The sequence below is a fragment of the Coffea eugenioides genome, chromosome 3, assembly GCF_003713205.1.
Source record: "Coffea eugenioides isolate CCC68of chromosome 3, Ceug_1.0, whole genome shotgun sequence".
NCBI classification, from domain to species: domain Eukaryota; kingdom Viridiplantae; phylum Streptophyta; class Magnoliopsida; order Gentianales; family Rubiaceae; genus Coffea; species Coffea eugenioides.
Window position 1 is genome coordinate 128777 of NC_040037.1, and position 19664 is coordinate 148440.

General features: G+C 38.2%; 3 protein-coding genes across 3 annotated transcripts; 2 read left to right on the top strand and 1 right to left on the bottom strand.

The window, feature by feature from the left end:
- Positions 1–5892: 5892 nt before the first annotated feature.
- Positions 5893–8611, top strand: LOC113765127 (rRNA-processing protein fcf2-like). Its single transcript, XM_027309199.1, has 5 exons — positions 5893–6251; positions 6459–6519; positions 7496–7573; positions 7869–7984; positions 8293–8611. Exons 1-5 carry the CDS (start codon positions 5965–5967, stop codon positions 8399–8401), a joined length of 651 nt encoding a protein of 216 aa, XP_027165000.1. The 5' UTR covers positions 5893–5964; the 3' UTR covers positions 8402–8611.
- Positions 8612–8832: 221 nt separating this feature from the next.
- Positions 8833–11783, bottom strand: LOC113765126 (pyruvate dehydrogenase (acetyl-transferring) kinase, mitochondrial). The gene is made up of 6 exons (XM_027309198.1): positions 11450–11783; positions 10592–10850; positions 10307–10487; positions 9940–10087; positions 9626–9839; positions 8833–9204 (listed from the first exon to the last, which is right to left on the bottom strand). Exons 1-6 carry the CDS (start codon positions 11696–11698, stop codon positions 9146–9148), a joined length of 1110 nt encoding a protein of 369 aa, XP_027164999.1. The 5' UTR covers positions 11699–11783; the 3' UTR covers positions 8833–9145.
- Positions 11784–13764: 1981 nt separating this feature from the next.
- LOC113766849 (novel plant SNARE 13) lies at positions 13765–19190 on the top strand. The gene is made up of 10 exons (XM_027311009.1): positions 13765–14437; positions 14959–15051; positions 15404–15497; positions 16159–16196; positions 17065–17162; positions 17729–17808; positions 17892–17948; positions 18038–18130; positions 18210–18284; positions 18855–19190. The coding sequence occupies exons 1-10, from the start codon at positions 14355–14357 to the stop codon at positions 18957–18959; spliced, it is 816 nt and encodes a 271-aa protein (XP_027166810.1). The 5' UTR covers positions 13765–14354; the 3' UTR covers positions 18960–19190.
- The last annotated feature ends 474 nt before the right edge of the window (positions 19191–19664 follow it).

The window sequence follows — 19664 nt, forward strand, 5'->3', positions numbered from 1 at the left end:
CCCAAGACAAAAGTACATTGTTTTATTCGAATTACATTACGAACTGCAAATCAAAGTCACAAAGTTCAAATACATTCATAAGCAAATATAAGTAGGCTCAGATTTCTCAAACGTCAAGACCTGTCAAGGAAAACAAATAAACGTGGGGTAAGCTAAAGGTCAGTGGTGCCCCAAAACATGTAATCAAATAAAACAAATAACACGTATTGATTTCAACTGAAGTAAACAAATAGGAAAGCGTATAACAGCACAAGGTAGGATACAGGGGCTCTCAGGAGCCATTTTCCGCGCTTGATCAAAATTTACCGTAGTTGACCCTCCGTCAACTCTCACTACTTACGGTCCATGTAGAACTCCTTATTTTACTTAACTCCGGCCACCGATCATACCCCAGCTCCGGGCCCGCACGGCAAAATAAAGGAAGCAGTATACTCGAGATATACCCTTAGGAAATTGGGAGCAGTATACTTGCGTATACCCTCAGGAAATTGGGACCAGTATACTTGCGTATACCCTCAGGAAATTGGTCGAGGGATTCACCCAACGACATCACAACACTTGGATTCACTAAAATATTTCACACAAGTCACCACTCGAAAGGCTAGTGTGATAAAGTACACACCGCTCACTTCGATGGATCAGAAAATCATTATCCAATTATCACATATCAAGTCAAGAAAGCACTTTAATCAAGTAGGCATAGAACAAGCAGGGACACTCACCAAGAGTGAAGTTACTGATCAAGCGGGGGAATCAAAGTCTGCGTCCTCGCTAAACCCTAAAATACCAAATTTTAAAACTATAATTTGGTTATACCAGCTCTAGGGTCACGTAGGAAAATTATTCGCATGTATGACTGATTTATTTTCTTGAAACAAGTCGACAAACCATGTAGTATTAAAACTAGTAAAATACTTTGTAAAGTTTCCTTAATATTACCTTTCTTGTAAAAGTGTTACTAGAACTAATTTACGTGAAATAATGTTTCTTGCCGAACAAGCTTTCTACGCTTTTAGCTAAAGTTAATAAAGACTCGCATTTTGTAACTTTTCCTATAGACAGCTAGCCAAGGACAAATCTTAAGAAAGAAAAGAATTAAAACAAGACTTAGGGTTTTAAAAGCTAGAAAAATTATTTTCTATAACTATTAAGGCTAGTTTAAGCTAAAGGAAAATTGTCAGGTTGGCAAAATTTAGGGCAAAATACTAAATACTGAATTTTATCGTTTAATACTAGCGTAAAAATATTTTTGATTAGCTTGATCAAAATTGCTCAAGTTCACAGGGTCGAAACGACTTTCACAATTTCGATTCCATTTCGAAATCACATTATGGCTCAAATTTGCCGACATGGTAAAATCACATTTCAAATAGCAAATCACTAGGGTTTCGTCAATCATTAGCCCTAGGTTTCAACAGGTTTATCTTTGGTCAAAAGTTAATAAAAACCAAATAGCCAAGGCTTCGGTCATCATTAGCTCTTGGTTTCTGACGCTTATTACTTATCACGATTTAATCCAAACAGATGTGTAATAACCAGCAGCATTATCAAGGCCTATTAACACTTGTGAAATATCACTCAAAGGGCCAAAGGGCCTCATCAGATATTAGCCCCCCTTTTTCTTAGCAAATTCCAACAATTATTTATTATTGCAATAGAGCCAAAATTTCGAACGTTTAAGACTCCAACATGTACACGAACACAAAGACAAAATTTGTAACACTATCTTATCCAAGATTTCAACCAAACTTTCATTGTTCATCAACAAGTACAGCTTAAACATTTTTCCAGCAATTACATTCCGATATTTTTGGTTCAATCTTTCAATCTTTCGAATATTTCATCGCTAAACAACTTACACCGCTTAAAATACACATCTCTCATGCATTTCTAAACCATTACATTCCAAGGAAAAATTCCAGAAACCAATTAAAATTTCCAGCTCAACCTCACGGCTTTCAAAATTTTCCAGCAACTTGTATGACCTAGATCAAATTTTTCCTTGGCTAAAACAGTGTTTTAAGTACTCCATTTGGACATGCAAACACGTAGCTAGCTAATAAACATTCCCAGGTCGAGGTTAAGTTCGAACAACAGTAATAATCATCAAATTTTCCAGAAAATTTTTCCTGCTGGCCTCGGATGATCTTGAATGCAAACTGATTTCATTTCATTTTTATTTTCTGTTTTTAAACCAACCAATCAACCGCATGCAGAGCTTAGTTATCTTGTTAATGGCTAACTAATCACAGTTATAAGATTAGAACATCCAGATTAAACCAAGTACAACTGCATTATTCCTAATTAGTTCTCGGCAAAATCAGAAACTTTTCCAGCATTTGCTCAATCACAATTTAAATTTTCCCTTCGGATAAAACCTTGTATTTTGCACTCAATTCTCACATGCACAGCTACTGAACTAATTAGCTATCATTTCCAGTCCAAAAATCAGTTCGGCAACAACAATATTCATCCATAATTCCAGAAATTGGTCTGCATGCATCGAATTTCTGTTTCATTATCCCTTTTCTTGCTTAACCGAGCCATTGAGCTGCATGCAAGGCTTAAACACTTAGTTTCTAGTTGGTTAATCACAGTTACAAGCTCAGATCTTCTCAATAAAGCGAATTAAAAACTGCATTTCCTAATCAAGCTCTCGGCATAACCATTTTCTTCCAAATCAGATTTTCTCATGCTTTGGTTTCATCATCCAACTGCCCAAACCATACATGCATGCCCCTAGATGGCTCAATCTACCTTTGATCAACTCAGTTTAATCCAGCAATTACCTCACAGTGCAGCTTAACCACGCGACAGAGCTGAACTCTTCCTCCTTTCTCGGCTCGCACGCGACTGGAGATGATGTTCCTGGCTGCAGTGGTTGCGGCTGTGATGGTGTTGGGTTTTGAGGATGTTTACAGCTGATGGAGGTTGAAGAAAAGGGTAAATAATGAAACGGTCAGAGGGTGAAGTAGGCTCGGCTTTCACGGACAGAACAGCAAAGCTACAGCTCGCGGTTTCCTTTCTTGCTCCAGCTTCTGATCAGAAAGGAAACGGAAGCTCTCTCTCTCTCTCACTTGGTCGATGATCACGAGGTGAGGGAGGTTCTTGTGGTTGGAGGAGGAAGAAAGCTTCACACTCTGTTTCTCTCTTTTGCTCCTCACGGTTTCTGCTATCAAATGAAACAGCCGACTCCTATTTGTTTCCTCTCTTGGTTTTGCTCTCGGTTGAAGTCCAAAATGGCAGAGCATTTCCTTTCTCTCGGTTGTTGCAGCCTAAGAAAAAAAATGCAGAGTTCTCTCTCTCACTCTTTCTCACGGCTTTGGGTATGAAGATGGAGTGAAACTTTGCTCTCTGTTTTCTTTCTTTTATTTCCCCTCAGCCGTTAATATCAAGGTAGGAACACAAGGCTTCTTTAGTTAGTGGTTTGATGATTCCTAAGCTTTCCACTCAATCCATAGTCCACTGGTCGCATGGTGAATTTGCTAGAGTGAAAGGTTAGTTTAGTCCTTTAACATTGTATCATTTATTTTACCAAACTGAAATTTTTCCTTAACTCACTTGTTAACTCCTAATCTTATTTCTATCTCCTTAATCTCATAAATTCTCACACATTTAATTTTTTGGAAATCAATAAAACAAGTAGCTTAGCACTAAAATATATTTAATTCATACCAGTTACGGTATACCCCATGTTTTTATTTGGTTCGTACAGTTTGTTTTATACGTTTTAAATTTAAACGTTTAATTAATCTATGAATTAGTATTTAATAATTCTAACGGCGAAAATGAAAATAATACATGCCTGGTTAATTCGAGCTAGAAGAAGGCTAATTAAATCTTTTCACATCTTGTCCGAATTTTCACTTACCCCAAATGAAATTTGACTACTTACTAGTATACTAATCTCGCAAAAATTCAATTATCGAGATTTTAACGTCCTAAGTGTAATTATAAAGGGTTTTGACCTAGAATCGATTCCATCTTAATTCTAAGGTTTCTGATGGCACTTAACCTTATTAACACTTAAAATTAGCTGTCGACATTCAAGGAATTAATATTAAGGTGATAAATAATCTACATCAAGAAATATTAATTTATCTTGACAAAACCAAGTACTTTAATATTTTGGCACAATTATATTATTTATCACATAAAAATTATTTTTACGCACTTATTTAAAAACAAGTAAATAATGCTAGAAAGGATTATTAAAGAGGTCAATAGTGCAAGGTGGAATATGCAATGATGAATATTATATCTATATGATAAATAATATATATATATTTTCGGTTTTTTCTACAATCCATGGCATTCACACTTGCTGTTGTTCTAGGAATGACTATAAATATGTATCCTTGTGAACAACAAAAGGCTGTTAAATCTTGCTGACAGAATTTGCATTGTGAGCTTGGTTAACATCTTTGTGTGAACAAAAGACTGTTAAATCTTTTGCAAAGCTACTTTACAGCCATTCAAAGATGGTCTCCCCATGCACTGCTAGCCAAAGAGCTCGTATTACAACAGATCTTTGTACATAGAGAAAAAGAAAAAATTTGCATTTGATTTCTGTATTGGAATGCAATGGTTGTCATAATAAAAAGCCATTATGTTTTTCTTACTCTTTTTTGCGTATTTGCCTTTGAAAATTTTTATTTCAAAGGTTAATTACATTTACCTCCCTTGAGGTGTAACAAAACTACTAATCACTCCTTAAGTTTCACCGAATAACAAAATGAAAACCTTCACAAACTACCTAAAACTGAACAGACACCCCTTTACTGTTATTAACTAACGATTGACTATCAATCTTGATGATTTCAGCATAAAATAGACAATGAAAATCCTATAATACCCACTCTTAAAAGCCATTATATCATCTTTTATTTTCTTTCTCTTTTTTCTTTTTTTTTCATTTCTTCTTCCTTGTACCTTTAGTCTTGTCCATCAACTTTGAGCCGTAACGACCACGGCAAACTACGGCTTACGGGTAGTAGCACCACCACCAAATTTGAGAAATTACACTAATAAAATTGCTTCCTTGAGTAGTACATGATTCTTGCCTTCAAATTGATCAAAAGTGATTGTAGAGCAGCTATACAAAGTGAAAGCTATGGCTACTGCTCCGTTTCTTCTCACTCAAATAATAGGCATCTTGATGAAACTTATAACCCAAACTATCCTTAAAATGAGGAACAGATAGATATGGCAGAAACCGAAAACATTAGGGAATCAAACAGCCATAAATAAAAAACCTCATATATCCCAATTTTTCAAACTAAAAAAAAAAGAACAAATAGTAATCACATATAAGCTATCACAAAATGATTCAACCTAAGATCCAAACTCCATGAATCCTAGAAATAAATTTCCATGCTTATCAACAAAATACTCCAATCTTATAACGGCATTCAAACAATGAAAAAAAAAAGATTCAAGATTGAAATAGTAGAGAAAAAAAGGGAAAGAAGCTAATGCTGGTGGCGGTGGTGCACTACTGGTAACAGTTAAAATATGTCGAGAGATTTTGATGATTTCTCATTTCTATTTTCTTCTATATTTGGTGGGTTTTGTTTATTTGTATCCTTGTTTTCCTTTGAATTATTTTCTTTTTTTATTTTAATTCCTTTTTGCATTTTCCTTTTCCATTTCAAATTTATTGAATTTGAAAAGAATAATTTTGTCATTTGGCAACCTCTAACGGTAGGATATTGACGTGGTTACCAATAAGGGAGGTAGATGTAATTTGATCAAACCTCGGAGACTGATTGGTAGTTTAACTAAACATCAGGGAGGTAAATGTAATTTAATCCTATTTCAAATTGCGTAGGACACCGACTCAAAGCGGAAATTCCCTAATCTTCCTTTTTCCCCCCCCCCCCCTCTCCCCCCCGTCTCTCTCTCTCTCTCTTCTCCTCTCTCTGTATTCTGGGTTTTCCTTTTTGGATCTGTGTATTGGAGAGAATGGCAGCAGCATCAGGAAACAAGAACAACGCACCAGCAGTAACTGGACTAGCGTGGGAACCCAAGCTACCTTGGCTTCCAGTTCCAGATACAGCTTCAGCTTCTTCGTCCAGAAACCACCTCCGCCGCCGCCACCACCATTTGGGGGCCGAAACTAGCACAAGCCCCTCCTCTTTTTCCTCCCAACAGGACGACCTCATAGATGGACTCTACCTTCCGCCTAACGACCCCAAAAAGCTCAATAAATTGCTCAGGAAACAACTCCGACACACTGCTGGCAAGCATTGGTAACCCCCACCCCCCATCACCCTCTTCCTTCTTTTCTTTTAACTCCTATATGACTAAATCCTATTAGTGGTACGTATTTATTTGTTTTGTGAATATCTCAATAGGATTTTACCCAGAGAAGCGTCGCATCCTATTATTATTATTATTCTTCTTGTTATGATTTTTGGTTTGTGGGACTGAGCTGGTGATTTTGATTCCTGAATTAGGTTTGACATGCCTGCTCCGACTCTCACTCCCGAGTTAAAGAAAGACCTCCACCTCTTGAAGGTAACCTTACTTGCTACTTTCACGCTTTGCGTCCTCTCCCTTCTCTCTAATTATCCTTCCTGCTCTTTTCTTTTACTCGTGAATTAGAAAGTTTTCATTTTTCCCGCTCGCAAATGAGAAAGAAAGAGGAAAAGCAAGGCATCCCAATTCCCACCCCATCTTCCAAGTTCCAACTCCAGCCATTTTCTCTCTATCTTCAGCGGCAGCTGCCAATTTTTGTTGCTTTCGCAACAAACTCGTATAACTACATCGTAGTAGTAGCATTTTTCTTCTAGTTTGGACCCAAAAAAAAAAAAAAGAAGAAAGTTCCTCCTTTGAGCTTCTGTAGGATGCCTGACCTGAAGGGAGATGACATGTCTTTGCTTCAATCTTTGTTACATTGCATTAGTGCAAATGTCAACATCGACTAACATGAAAAGCTGTTCCCTCTTAGTTTTAGGTTCATAAAAAACTTTGGTCTCTTGACATCTTCTTCCAAGCTGCTTCTTCCTCTTCTCTTGCTTCTTCGCCGTTCATTTATCAACTTATTCTCTTTCCGCTTTTGCTCTTTCACAAATAAATGGCACAAAGCAGATTAAGACCCATACTTATGTTTCGTATTCCAAAGTGAGATCCCGTCTATCACGAAAGAACAGTCAAATCACAGAGCATCACTGGTGCATCTTGTTTTGTTGTCTGGACATATGACGACATCTTTATTTTGACCTAATGCATTTAAAAACTGTCAGCCAATTCTCATATTGTTCTAAGTCGGTGTCTCTAAAGTCTCTTTCCTGTTATCTTCTTTGTCTATTTCTGCTAATGGTTTTATTGTCTTTATTGACTCTGCAAACTGCTGCAGATGGATTTAATGTTATAGAGGAATGTTAAAATGCTTTCCCCCACCCCCGGGGCAGCGCACAGGGGCTGTAATTATATTGTAGTGCTTGTAGATGGATACTTGTTTGTGACTATCACAACTTGTTTGTGGTTTCAGTTAAGGAATGCTATGGATCCCAAGAGACACTACAAGAAGGGTGACTCGAGATCAAAAACTCTTCCCAAATACTTTCAGGCAAGTCCATAATGCATCGTTCATCATCTTTTTTTTTTTTTTTGGGGTTGTGGACAATCCACACCACATACCTTACTGCATATTTGCATGTGCCGTCCAACTACCTTGTCATTGTTTTTTCATCTTGGATTACATTAAAAGGTGTATTATAGGATATTCTATCGACTATAGTGTGAATATGTGGTCTAATAGTATAGATGTCTGTACCTCCCGGACGCCCTATAATTATAATAGTACTTGTCAAGGAAAATCTGTAATTGAGCCTGTCTTATATTTGATTCTTATATTTGATCAGGTGGGGACTATAATAGAGTCTGCTTCAGAATTCTATACAGGTCGACTTACCAAGAAGGAGAGGAAGGCTACCCTTGCTGATGAGCTACTCTCTGATTCTAACCTTGCAGTGTACAGGTATGGAAGGAATCAACACTTGTTTATGCCATTACACATCATACTTCTTGTCTGTATTACTATTGTTGGTAAAAATGGTAAGCTAAATCTACACTGGTCACTGTCCTGGTGGACTGTTGCTTCTAACAAGTTATTCCTGGTTTCAAGGAACGCCGGTAGTGGTTTGTTTTGAATAATGAGAAACCAAGACTCTTATTAGTTATTTCATACATGCCATCGAAGTTCTGCCAGACTAGTTGCCATCCTCCTTTTCTTTTGGCCTTTTATGGCGATTTTCCTATTCTTTTTAACCTGACAACACTCTGCAGGAAGCGCAAGGTTCAAGAGATTGAAGAGCAAAACCGACCTGCTGGGGTTGACAAGTGGAAAATAAGAGGACGGAAGTCCATGAAGCGAGCTAAGCAAATGAGGCATTGACTGAGTTTTTATTCATCTAGAAAGTGAAGAACTATTCTGCTCGTCATTTGTGTGAAAAGGAAGAGAAAGCAAACTCGCACGAAATTTTGATAGATCGTATTGCTATATCCCCTGTAAAATCTTCATTGATTTTGGCCGACTGATGAGATAAGAGGTGTGATACTTTCGTTTTGTTGTGCCAATCCAATGATGGGTTTCTTTCTGTGCTCAGATATTCTGTTGATTCATCATTATGTGCATATTAGTAGGAAGTGAGACTCAGGATAGAGTTGTTCATTGTTAATGAGTTGTTCATTGTTAAAAGAAAATCACAACCTCAAGGGATTAGGACAGAGGAGGCGCCATTCACTTGCCATACAAAGTTAATTATCAGAATAATCCTATCGTATTATTATACCATCTCAAAAGAATTAGTGTGAGGCATGGACATGGTCAACGAGCACCAAGACATGGAGTCTGTGGAGTGCCAAAACCTACTTGATCAAAAGCGTGTGAAGTTCATAAATGATCAGTGTCGGATTCAGCACTTAACCATGGAGCATTTCTGTCGAAGTGCAAGAATCCAAGGTGTCTTCTTCGTTCACCTAGAGATTGATTATATCTCATGGCAAGTACATCGGAATTATAACTTAAAAACTGAAGTACATCTGAACGGACATCATTATGTTCCTTGTGCTGCAAACTTGTATTTAATGAAGCTATGCAGCTACATGGGAGATAAAAGTTTTAATCATAGTCCTAAACTCAAGGCAAAGGCTCCTGCGAATCACCAAGCCGAGACAAGTGAAGGTAGGCATCCGTCCCTGAGATAGTAAAACACCAATATTCAGAACATCAGATTTACCTTTTATACTTAAAAATAACATAAGATGACAATTTACAGCAAAAAGAAGCACGAGATACAGTATAAAATAAACACAAACTGTGTCATTCTTCAATCAACATCCTATTCCTTCTTAAACTTGTAAAGGACAGGAACTTTAAAAATAGTGTATCTTTTAGTGACTTGAGTGCATTCTGATGACGGGGGTGTTGGTCGGCTGATATCCACGCATTATCACCATCTTAACATCGTCTAATCAAACATTCCTTCATCATAACATCTTAAGCCGTTACAGCGTAAATCTCAAAAGTTCTTAAGCAGAACTACAGGACTACCAGCAATCAGCAAATTTAAACTAGTTGGAAAGCCACCAGTTGCAAAAGAATTTAACAGTTACGCACCGTATCCCTCCATGGATATAATCTGTAAATCACCACCAAAATACCGAGCATACAAGCGGCTTATTGGAAGTCCATATCCATAACCAGCCATAGTTGTTGTATTGGCGATTCCCAGGTCCACCTGCTCATCAAGGGGATTCTTTGCAGTACTGTAGAGATATGTAAAAATTTTTGGAAGGCCACTTCTTGGAATTCCTCCGCCTTCATCAGAAACCTGTGTATCAAAAAAATAGTCAATGATGGATGGAAATGGAAATATAAAGCAGCACTTTGAAATACAAAACAAGAAAAAAGAAATATGGAAAAGGACGTGCCTTAATGGTAACATCCTCTATTCCGTCAGCGACGATTATACGAATAGGGGGTGCAACCTTGTCGGAATTCATAAACTGCTCTTGAACAGCACGCAAAGAATTCTTAACCAACTCAAAAACCATAAGATGCAGATGTGTAGGTACGTAACTGTAGCCAAAGCAGAACGCATTAATCAAGAGTGTGAAACAAACAGGACCTCAAAGCATCGCATTTCCAACTTGTACTACATAATGCAGCATACTGCCATAATACAGACTTTTGAGAAAAAGGGAAGAAGATCATGAAAAGAGGAAAAAGGGATCCGGCAATCCAAGCAGCAAACTTGAAAGACATGATCAAGAGCTAATTAGTCAGCAAACAACATACGGAAAGGTAAAATTAGGATCCCCATAAATATTAACATCTGGAGCACTGCCATACTCCCGGAAACAAATGCAGCGGGCATCCTCACTGGCATGTCGAGCAACCTCCACAGGAGACATCTTTGTATGTATATATCCCACACAATCAGGAGGAGGATTGGGATCATGCAAAGCCACGTGCTGCCCTGAGTTGAAACATATTAGGACCAAAAAAAAAAAAATCAATTTCAGTATATGTGTAGTTAAATGAGACAAAGTAGGCATGTAAAAAGTAGGATGTGCGGCTAACCAATGAGCATGCGGATCCCAATTCTTGACATATAAAAACGGTCTAGAAACTGGTGAATCTCATCCAGATCCTGATAGTCCACCTTGGGTTTTAGATCTTTCTTTAACTGCTGGACGCCCAAAGCCATCGTGGGAACAACATTGTTGTGCCTCACCTTAATCATCTTGATCATTTGAGTGAATTCAAGCTCATCGTTCTTGTCTTTTATCTCTGGAAAGGATCTAAGATCACGAAAAGAATCCAGATACCAATCTCGCACCTAAGGAGGGAAAACAATGATATTGTTAAAGGCAGGATGATTTTGGGGAAGATCCAGGTTTGGAACTTATGCTGACAAATGGAAATTGATCGCCAGCCTGATTATGCTTGCCAATTCAGAGCATGATGCCATGACAATGAATCTAGGGATGAGCAACAATATCAGTTCAAAGGAATTGAGCTACATTCGAGGATTTACTTGCTAAGCAACATTAGCAGTAGTTCCTTGTTACTCTGGCATTAAATTCCTACAAAGAAGCGATATGCCCCAATAAGACAGAATTAACAGCACATTTCAAAATCTTTCCCTCAAGGTCTCAAGGAAACAAAAGTGGGGTGTGGTTGGTGTGCTCTGGTAGAAGATAACTATATCATTACTCTTCTATGACTAGTTATGAATTATTTATTGTTCCCCACAATTTCTTGTAGAAACAACCAAGTGGAATGAAATTCCTCGCTCCTTGAAATGTCCAATCTTGAATACATGTTGTAGAAAAAAAGGGACCCCCCCCCCCGGGGTTTTTTTGGGGGGGGGGGGGGGGTGGGGGGTACGGAAAAGAGAAGATGCGGAAAAGAAAAGATGGGGAAAAGGGTACCTACTTTGAGAACGGCAGGTTTGGAGGATAAGCCATAGGGGAGGGACTGGAGCTCAAGAGCCCTTCTGGCAATCCTAATGGAGAGCTCGTTGTGGAGGAACTGAGCAGAAAGGAGGAGGTTGCGGGGGGTGGGTCGGGAGCCGAATTCCATCATGTACCTGAGACTGACTCCGGTTTGCTTCATTCCACCATATCTATGAACTTCTTCAAGCACACCCTTAGACAGCGTCTCCTGAAGCTTTTTGGCAGCCATAATATGCCTCTGGGTTCCCAGTATTTTCTCCCAACCAACCCAAATAACAACTTTTTTTTTCTTTTTTTGGTCCTTTTTTTCTTTGGGGGGGGGGGGGGGTGGGTGGGATTTGTTTCCCCCAAGCTTCCCAACAAACAATTTGTGAAATGAAAGAAAGAAGAAAGAAAGAAGAGGCGGGGGGCGCCCCTAATTTGATCAAAGAATTGGGGAGACAGAGAGAGGTAGACGTCGTCCTCCTCCTCCTCCTACTCCTACTCCTAAGAAAGAAAGAAGGAAGTTGGCAAAATTAAACATGCAGAGCCGGCTGAGTTTGAGAGGATTGAGAAGTAGGATAAATAAATAAATCAATAGCAGTAGCAGAAGGGAGGAGACGTACTTTTGTCTAGCGCTCACACGACTCACAAGTCACAAGACAAGGTGGTGCCGTGGTGGTGGTGGGTCATGGCTGATTGGTGAGAAGGAAAACGGAAACGGTGATGATGATGAGATTTGAGTTGAGGAATGAGGAAAAAACGAACCACACAACAAAAACGACCGAACGAATGAATTCGGGACGGACGTCTCTGCTAAGTAGCTGTATATTATTAGTAGTTATTTACGTATTACCCCCTGAACCTCAGGTGCACTTGGATTTACGTACCCGTATTGTTTTGGATTCATTTGAGTTTTGATAGAAAGTAGGGTGCACTGCACTAGTATCTCATTCTCATTGCTATTTTTTTTTTTTGGAAGTATTTATATGTTTTCTATAAAACAAAAAAAATTGAAATATTGCAATTTAACGTATATGAAACGAAAAAGTGATTAAAAAAAATATTAATCAGTGTTTTTTCATAGAAAACTGGAATCCAAAAATACTCGAGATTTCTTTCTCACTACCAATTACCACTATCCCTCTGCTTCCTTGAAGAAGTCTCCATAATAATTAATGGATTGGACAGATATAGGCACAAATCCTAAATGACTGACTTGTTTTGCAATTTCAAAGAACTTGTTTAAGGTTGACTGACTGATGGTTGGTTGGGTTGGGGCGAAAGAGGTTCAGGAAGACTGCCATCCATACTTGCGAAAATCTGTCCAATCTAATTCTAATGGGGAATGGGAGAGAAAAACCATGGTATCATGTTTAGATCATCAGTAGCAGCGCTCGGTAAGTTTACAAAACAAACTCGACTACTTCCCTGGAGAGACAAGGACGTTTTCAGACAACAAATGTGCAGGTACATTATTGTTTATGGGCCGCCGGATATCCCTTTCCACCCTCACCCTGTTCCTGTTCCTCCAAAACTGTATGTGATTCCTCCTCCAAAAAGGTGCAGTTGTACCTGAGCTGACGCATTGCCACCAATTTGCAAGTAACTGAAAATCCCGTTTGGATTGCGACTTTTTTCGAAAAAATTATTACGTTTTTTCGTGAACACATTTCTCTATCACCTTTTTATCTCACATATATCAAATCGCTACAGTAATTTTTCTACAAAAAATGCAATCCAAACGGGGCCTTAAGATGATCACCATTTTTTTCTCACCATAAATTTGAAAAGAGAGCAGTGAGTTGATGATAAGATGATGCCCCTGGCCTTCTCGGATGTTATGTGCTTCTCTCTTTTTTCATAGACCTCCAAAAACAAAAAAGGAAGAAAGAAGCACATCATAGTCGTTTTTTCAAAAGGGCAAATTGACAACACATGCATGCGTGACCATAAACACATTTTCAGCTAAATTAAAGAAAGAAAGATGATGATGTGAAGGATCTACAGGTGTTCTTTCTTTTCTTTTCTTTACACAAAAAATTTGCCTGAACCAGTTGACAATAAAATGATAACGTAATTGTAAGCAAGCAAGCATGCAGAACAAAGAAACAGGAAAGAAAGAGAAGAAAAGTTTGGAGCTTTACTACTGGCTTTTCGCAGACGGATAAAGGGATTTGGCAGAGACAGAAAATAAACCTACGGTGGAAGTTAATGTAATAGCAAATGTAATAATTAGTCTTTTTTTTAAAAAAATATATATATTTATATATATAATTAATTAATTAATTAATACTAGAAGGAACTAAAATCAACTATCGGACCCTTGTCCGCCCCAGAACGCCCTCCGCCCTCCTCTCTCTCTCTCTCTAGGCTGCACTGCAGAAGACCAGGCTTTGGGCTATCCTTCCTTCCCTCCTTCTTCTTCTTCTCGCTGCTGTTGTTGGTTCTCCACGGCCCACGACGGCTAGGGGCTTTTGGCCGCATTTTGATTTCTCCTCCTCCTGCTGCTGCTGCTGCTCTCTTTTCATTGTCTTTTTGTTCCTTTTATCCTCTTTACCTTCTACTATTTCTGATTAGGGTTCTGTTTTATTCTTTCACTATTTCCCACGATCAATATCTTGTACCAATTTTTACCATTCCTTGCGAGTTTTTCGTTGTTCTGCATAAAAGGGATGGTCTGAGATTTTGGAGAAAAGCCGCATTCTCGTTTCTCTCTCTCTCTCTCTTTCTGAGGGAGAGGTGCCTGCCGAGTGCCGTGTACAAAAAAGAATTTGGGATTTTGCTTCATCTTCCTTCTTAGGGACCCGAGGGATTTAGGGTTCCTTTCAAGCCAGCCAGACCATTCACAAAACCCCAAAAAAAGAGAAAAAAAGAAAAAAAAGGAACATCATCAACTTACGATTATGGCCAACAATTTGGACTTGCAGATGAGCCCTCAAATGGAGCAGATCCACGGTGAAATCCGTGATAATTTTCGTGCCCTCGCGTAATTCTTCCAATTCTTCGTTTCTTTCCCTCTCTATGCAATCAATTAGTATTTCCTTCTCACTACGATTTATCCATCTTACGCGTTTCTCTCATTTCCACACTTTTCTAGGATGGATGCTAATGTTAATTGTGATAGTTATGCTTATACAACTTTTGCATGCCCAATTCTCTAACCTCTACATCGAACCCCTTTTCTTTCGTCATTTTTTTCTAAAGCCATGTCCCCGCCGCAATCTCATCAACTACACTGGTTTTTAAATGACTGTCACTAGTTATTTCTGATTCTTTCTGGTTGTGCCCAATTCAGGTTCTTAGTTATCCTAATAATCAACTTGCATCCTTCCTGCTGAATATAAACCTATATCTGCCTTTTACCTGTTACATGTACGTCTTAGCTCCCGTATTATGTATGCCGTACGTCTGAGATCATTTTCATGTTTGCGGTGCTAAAATTTATTACTTGCTTCTTTTGCTGCTGGGTGATTGCTGATCAATCGCTCTTAACTCAAATGGGTTCAGAAATGGCTTTCAAAAGCTGGATAAGATCAAGGACTCCAATAGGCAGAACAAGCAGCTGGAAGAACTTACAGGCAAGATGAGGGAGTGTAAAAGGTGACTGAATTTCCTTTTTTCTTCCTTGCTTCCCTTTGCATCCAGTTTTACCCACTACTTTTGGCATCTTAGTTTCTGTTTTCTAGTTGATTGGACATACTTGTGTCAAGGTTTTTATAACATGTATTTTACTCGATTCTTGTCACCTCATATTGGCTGTTAAAGCTTGTGAATGAGGAGGAAAGCAAATGAGTTCTGGATTAAATATGAATATTTGGTATGGGTACTGTTCATTACTTATTTGTTCTGGTATTGTTGTCCGAGAATTGAGCTGCTGAGTTTATTGGTTTGAAGCATTTTCGGGTTCCTGTGTCTAAATTTTCTTATTTTCCCCTTTTCATGATAATTTTAGGTTAATCAAGGAGTTTGATCGTGAAATTAAGGATGAGGAGAGTAGAAATCCTCCTGAAGTTAACAAGCAACTCAATGATGAGAAGCAGTCCATGGTGAGACTCTGGAATTTTGTCAAGAGCCAAATGTGACTAGAAACTGTTTTCAAAGGATGTTACGGACAAAGTGGTGCCTGCCAACTTGTTTTTGTTTCTAATTGGAAGTGCAAATTCTTTAATGACATTTTCCTGAGAAACAGTCCATATCATAGTGTTTTTTGAAATATCTTTTCAACCTATTGTAGCTCCCATTTGAGGATCAAGATGACATAACATACCGTTGAAAACATGTTTCACAGTGCAGCTCTTTCAGTTCTCATTTCTTCGGCATATAGTGCAGTAGCAGCCTTAAGGCTCTGTCCTGTAGTTGCTGGGCAATTTTTGTGGTGTCGATGACCTAGTTGCTTATTATACAGTAAGACTGAGGGATCATTTAAGGAGAACTTTTTGATCACTTGGTAAAAAGCTGAGTCTATAATCAAATGCGTGATTTATTTCTGTGCATGAGAAGTCTTGAATTTTTTGTAAAGACCTCTGGTTGGCCTGCTCATCTGTTGGTATAGACCATGTGTCATCTAAATATTAGGACCTTGTACTCCTATTCTGTAGGAAATAAATTTTATGCCAAGCAGTGTACGATTATGAGTTGGTTCAGCATGAGGATTGACATGCATGTGCCTCACGGATTTTGCTATATTGAATTGCTTTTATTTTGCAGATCAAAGAGCTGAACTCATATGTAGCCTTGAGAAAAACGTGAGTTCTATTGTACAGTTCTTTTGCTTCTTACACAATAATTTGACATATTAAGGATTTGTGTTAGCTGAAGTGTATCATACATATAGAACTGCAAATCATTTATTTGTTTTATTTTATTGCTAGAAATATTTTCCAGTCTTGCCAGATAATTATCTACTTCCCTTTTTGATTCTGATTGCCTCTTAAATTAGTTACCTTTTCAACATCTTCCTCCATACGGATAGCTTTCTTTCTGGTGGAATCGTACCACAGCGTCCACATATGATATTTTCTGTTGAGTAGAAACAGTGTACTTTATTGGCTAGTCTGAGAGTTTCTTACAATGAACATAAATGGTACATGATCTTTAACTAAACTTGTTCAGCATCCTATTGTTGTCAAACTCCCCAAAAAGCATCCCAATATCTTTGCTCAGGTACTAGGAGCTTACAATTTGCAAAAATAATCCTATTCTTGCACGATAATCCTTTTTCTTTTCTTGTTAAATGTGCAAACTGCTGATGGTGTTGCATCGCTGGTGTTGTTTACTATTCGTATTACCTGTATGTGGTTATACATCTGGTGGATTAATAGCGATGCAACAACAAATAAGAACAATGACACAAGCAGTTACACTTGCACGCGGTGTAGTTTTTCAAACCATTCTGTATGTCCAGAATCAAGACATGGATTTAGTGTCCTTGGAAAGATTAAGTATTTAGAACTTCACAATATTTTTATTTTGATTCTAAATTTCTTGATAATACTGTGTGAAGCCGATAGCAGTTGACTCCAACTGATGCTGGTTCTGCTGGTGTCATTAATTATTGGTTTGATAAATTTGTTTCTGTTAGTTTACCAATCTCTCTGTCTGGTGTTATTGCAGATATATGAGCAGTCTTGGCAACAAAAGGGTTGAACTTTTTGATATGGGAGCAGGTGCTAGTGAACCTACAGCAGAGGAAAATGTTCAAATGGCATCAGGTTACGCCTAATTTCTAATGCTGGGAGTATACTCTATTTTCTTAACTATGTCTATGTGGAGATGTTAAGACTAGGTTGTACCTATTATCTAATGCATGTGCAAACATTTTAGTTAGGGCTATGGCTTTTTAGGCTTCAGTTGTCATCCAGCTGCAGACTCTGTCTTATTCCTTTCTTATTTTAAATGTTTAAAAGTGAGGATAATTGGGCGCCTTTCATTTAAAAGTGAAGAATAGAAATTACTGTGCCCTTTCTAGGATGCATGATATGGTTGAACTGCTTATAAACCTGGCATGTGATTTTAATGCTGAGTGTCCTATCTTTTCCTTGTGTACCTAAGTATGTTTCTCTTCTGTCCTTGAGATTCCTTTTCAAAATCAAATATTGCGTAGGGAAGAACGAGAGGTAATGTGCTAGGCAGGCATTATTTTAATGTAATAGAAATGAGTAAAAGGTGCCTTTTGGGCGGTTAAAATACTTGTTTACAGATAGATGCTGACAATTTCTGAAGGAATATATGGGAGTAATATCAACATATGCTATTTACTCAATCAATTATTGTGCAGAGATGTCCAATCAGGAGCTTGTCAATGCTGGAATGAAGACAATGAATGAAACTGATCAGACCATTGAACGCTCCAAGCAGGTGAATTATGAACTTTGAGCCTGTGGCATGCTTTTAAGATGACACAGATTTCTCAAAATTATAATGTGACCACCAATTTGTAGGTTGTTCATCAAACCATTGAGGTGGGAACGCAAACTGCTACTACTTTGAAGGGCCAAGTGAGTAAATGCTCAATCTCTAGTTTTTGTTCATTTTGAGATTTTCTGGATCAAATTTCTCTGATCTTCTCGATACCAAATTCATACAGACTGAGCAAATGGGCCGCGTTGTTAATGAGTTGGATACAATTCAGTTCTCAATAAAGAAGGCATCACAGCTTGTCAAGGAGATTGGTAGGCAGGTATGTTTCTTTTGCTTTTCCCTTGATTTTCATATTCGCTACTCTTAATCTTATCGTTTGAGCCTCTCATGCTTTTCAGGTTGCCACAGACAAGTGCATCATGTTTTTTCTATTCCTCATTGTCTGTGGAGTAATAGCCATAATCGTTGTGAAGGTAATTTCTCTAGTTTTTGGGTTACAATGTTTTCAAGAGTTGTTTTGCTATTTTTACATTATGAAACACAGCACCATCTTTAATTTTTGCAATGGCAGAACACTTATCATTGTTTTTCTTGGATAACTTTCTTTTGTTGACAGAGGCGGCTTTCTAAGACTTGCCTAAAAGGATTCCACAATGATCTGAATTCTGTTTTTATCTACCTTGACATGTTTATAAATGTTAGGCAGACACTATTGTCTGTTTAGGAAACATAATATTGCTTGATGCTTCGTCTTATCTACATTGAGACAACCGTTCTTAGCAGAGATTATGTCTTCTTTTCTTTTTTTGGTAACTCGTACTGTTTTGCTACGTGATTGTACCATAACTTGCTTGTTGTAGTGATATGCAACTCAAGCTGCAGTAATGAGATAGATAAATGATTGTTTTGGTGTTTTGGCTTTTTAAGCGCCTGTGTATCATAAATTTGCATGAATTGCCAGCCTTAGTACACTTTGAAATGTAAATAACTTGTTTTCGAGACCTGCTTGAATGCTGTATCTGACCTGAATTTGTGAAATTCAGATTGTGAATCCCCACAACAAAAGCATACGTGACATTCCGGGATTGGCTCCACCTGCTCCCACGACGAGGAGATTATTGTATCTGAAGTCGGGGACAACCTATTGAGTAAATTTTGTAAAATCAAAACAAAGGATGTCTTCAACCAAATTCGTGCTGTCCTGTGAGTTTCCTTTGGTGAATGTGAGAGATGATGTTGCGGGCTGCTGTTGTTTTATAGTGCTAATCTATTCTTAACTCGAGATGTGCATATCATATTGTGTTTTTCTATCTGTAAATCACGGGTCTGATTTATATATATATTTTTTCACATCCCCCTTTATTTTGCATTGTTGTCAAGGCGATGACTCTTTTGTGTAAGCTTTTTTGATCTAGGACTGCTGAAAATGTGTACGTATCAGATGCAAGCCTGTTGAACAGGGTGGATATGCACAGTGGTCTTTTAAGCCCCCTATATCTTTCCATGTGGTGGGTGGGTGGGTGGGTGGGTGGTTGGTTTGCCTTCCGGCAGCTATTCTCAGACGCCAATTTTCTGCAGTTGGTTGCATGAACTTACAGAATGTTTGTCAACTTGTAACCAACCTCTGCCTGATGTGAAATCATCTGTAGACGGTGATCCCATCTACAAAAAGTACGCACTCGAATTATGTACATACTGAATCTTTTGGGATTTTATGCTTTGAGGTTATTGCAAATGATGGCTAAATTAATTTATGACAAAATTGTGCTTCTAAATTAGGGCTGCAAACGAACACGGTCATTCGCGAATTGGCTCGATCAAAGCTCAAGTTGAGCTTAGGTCTGCCAAATCGA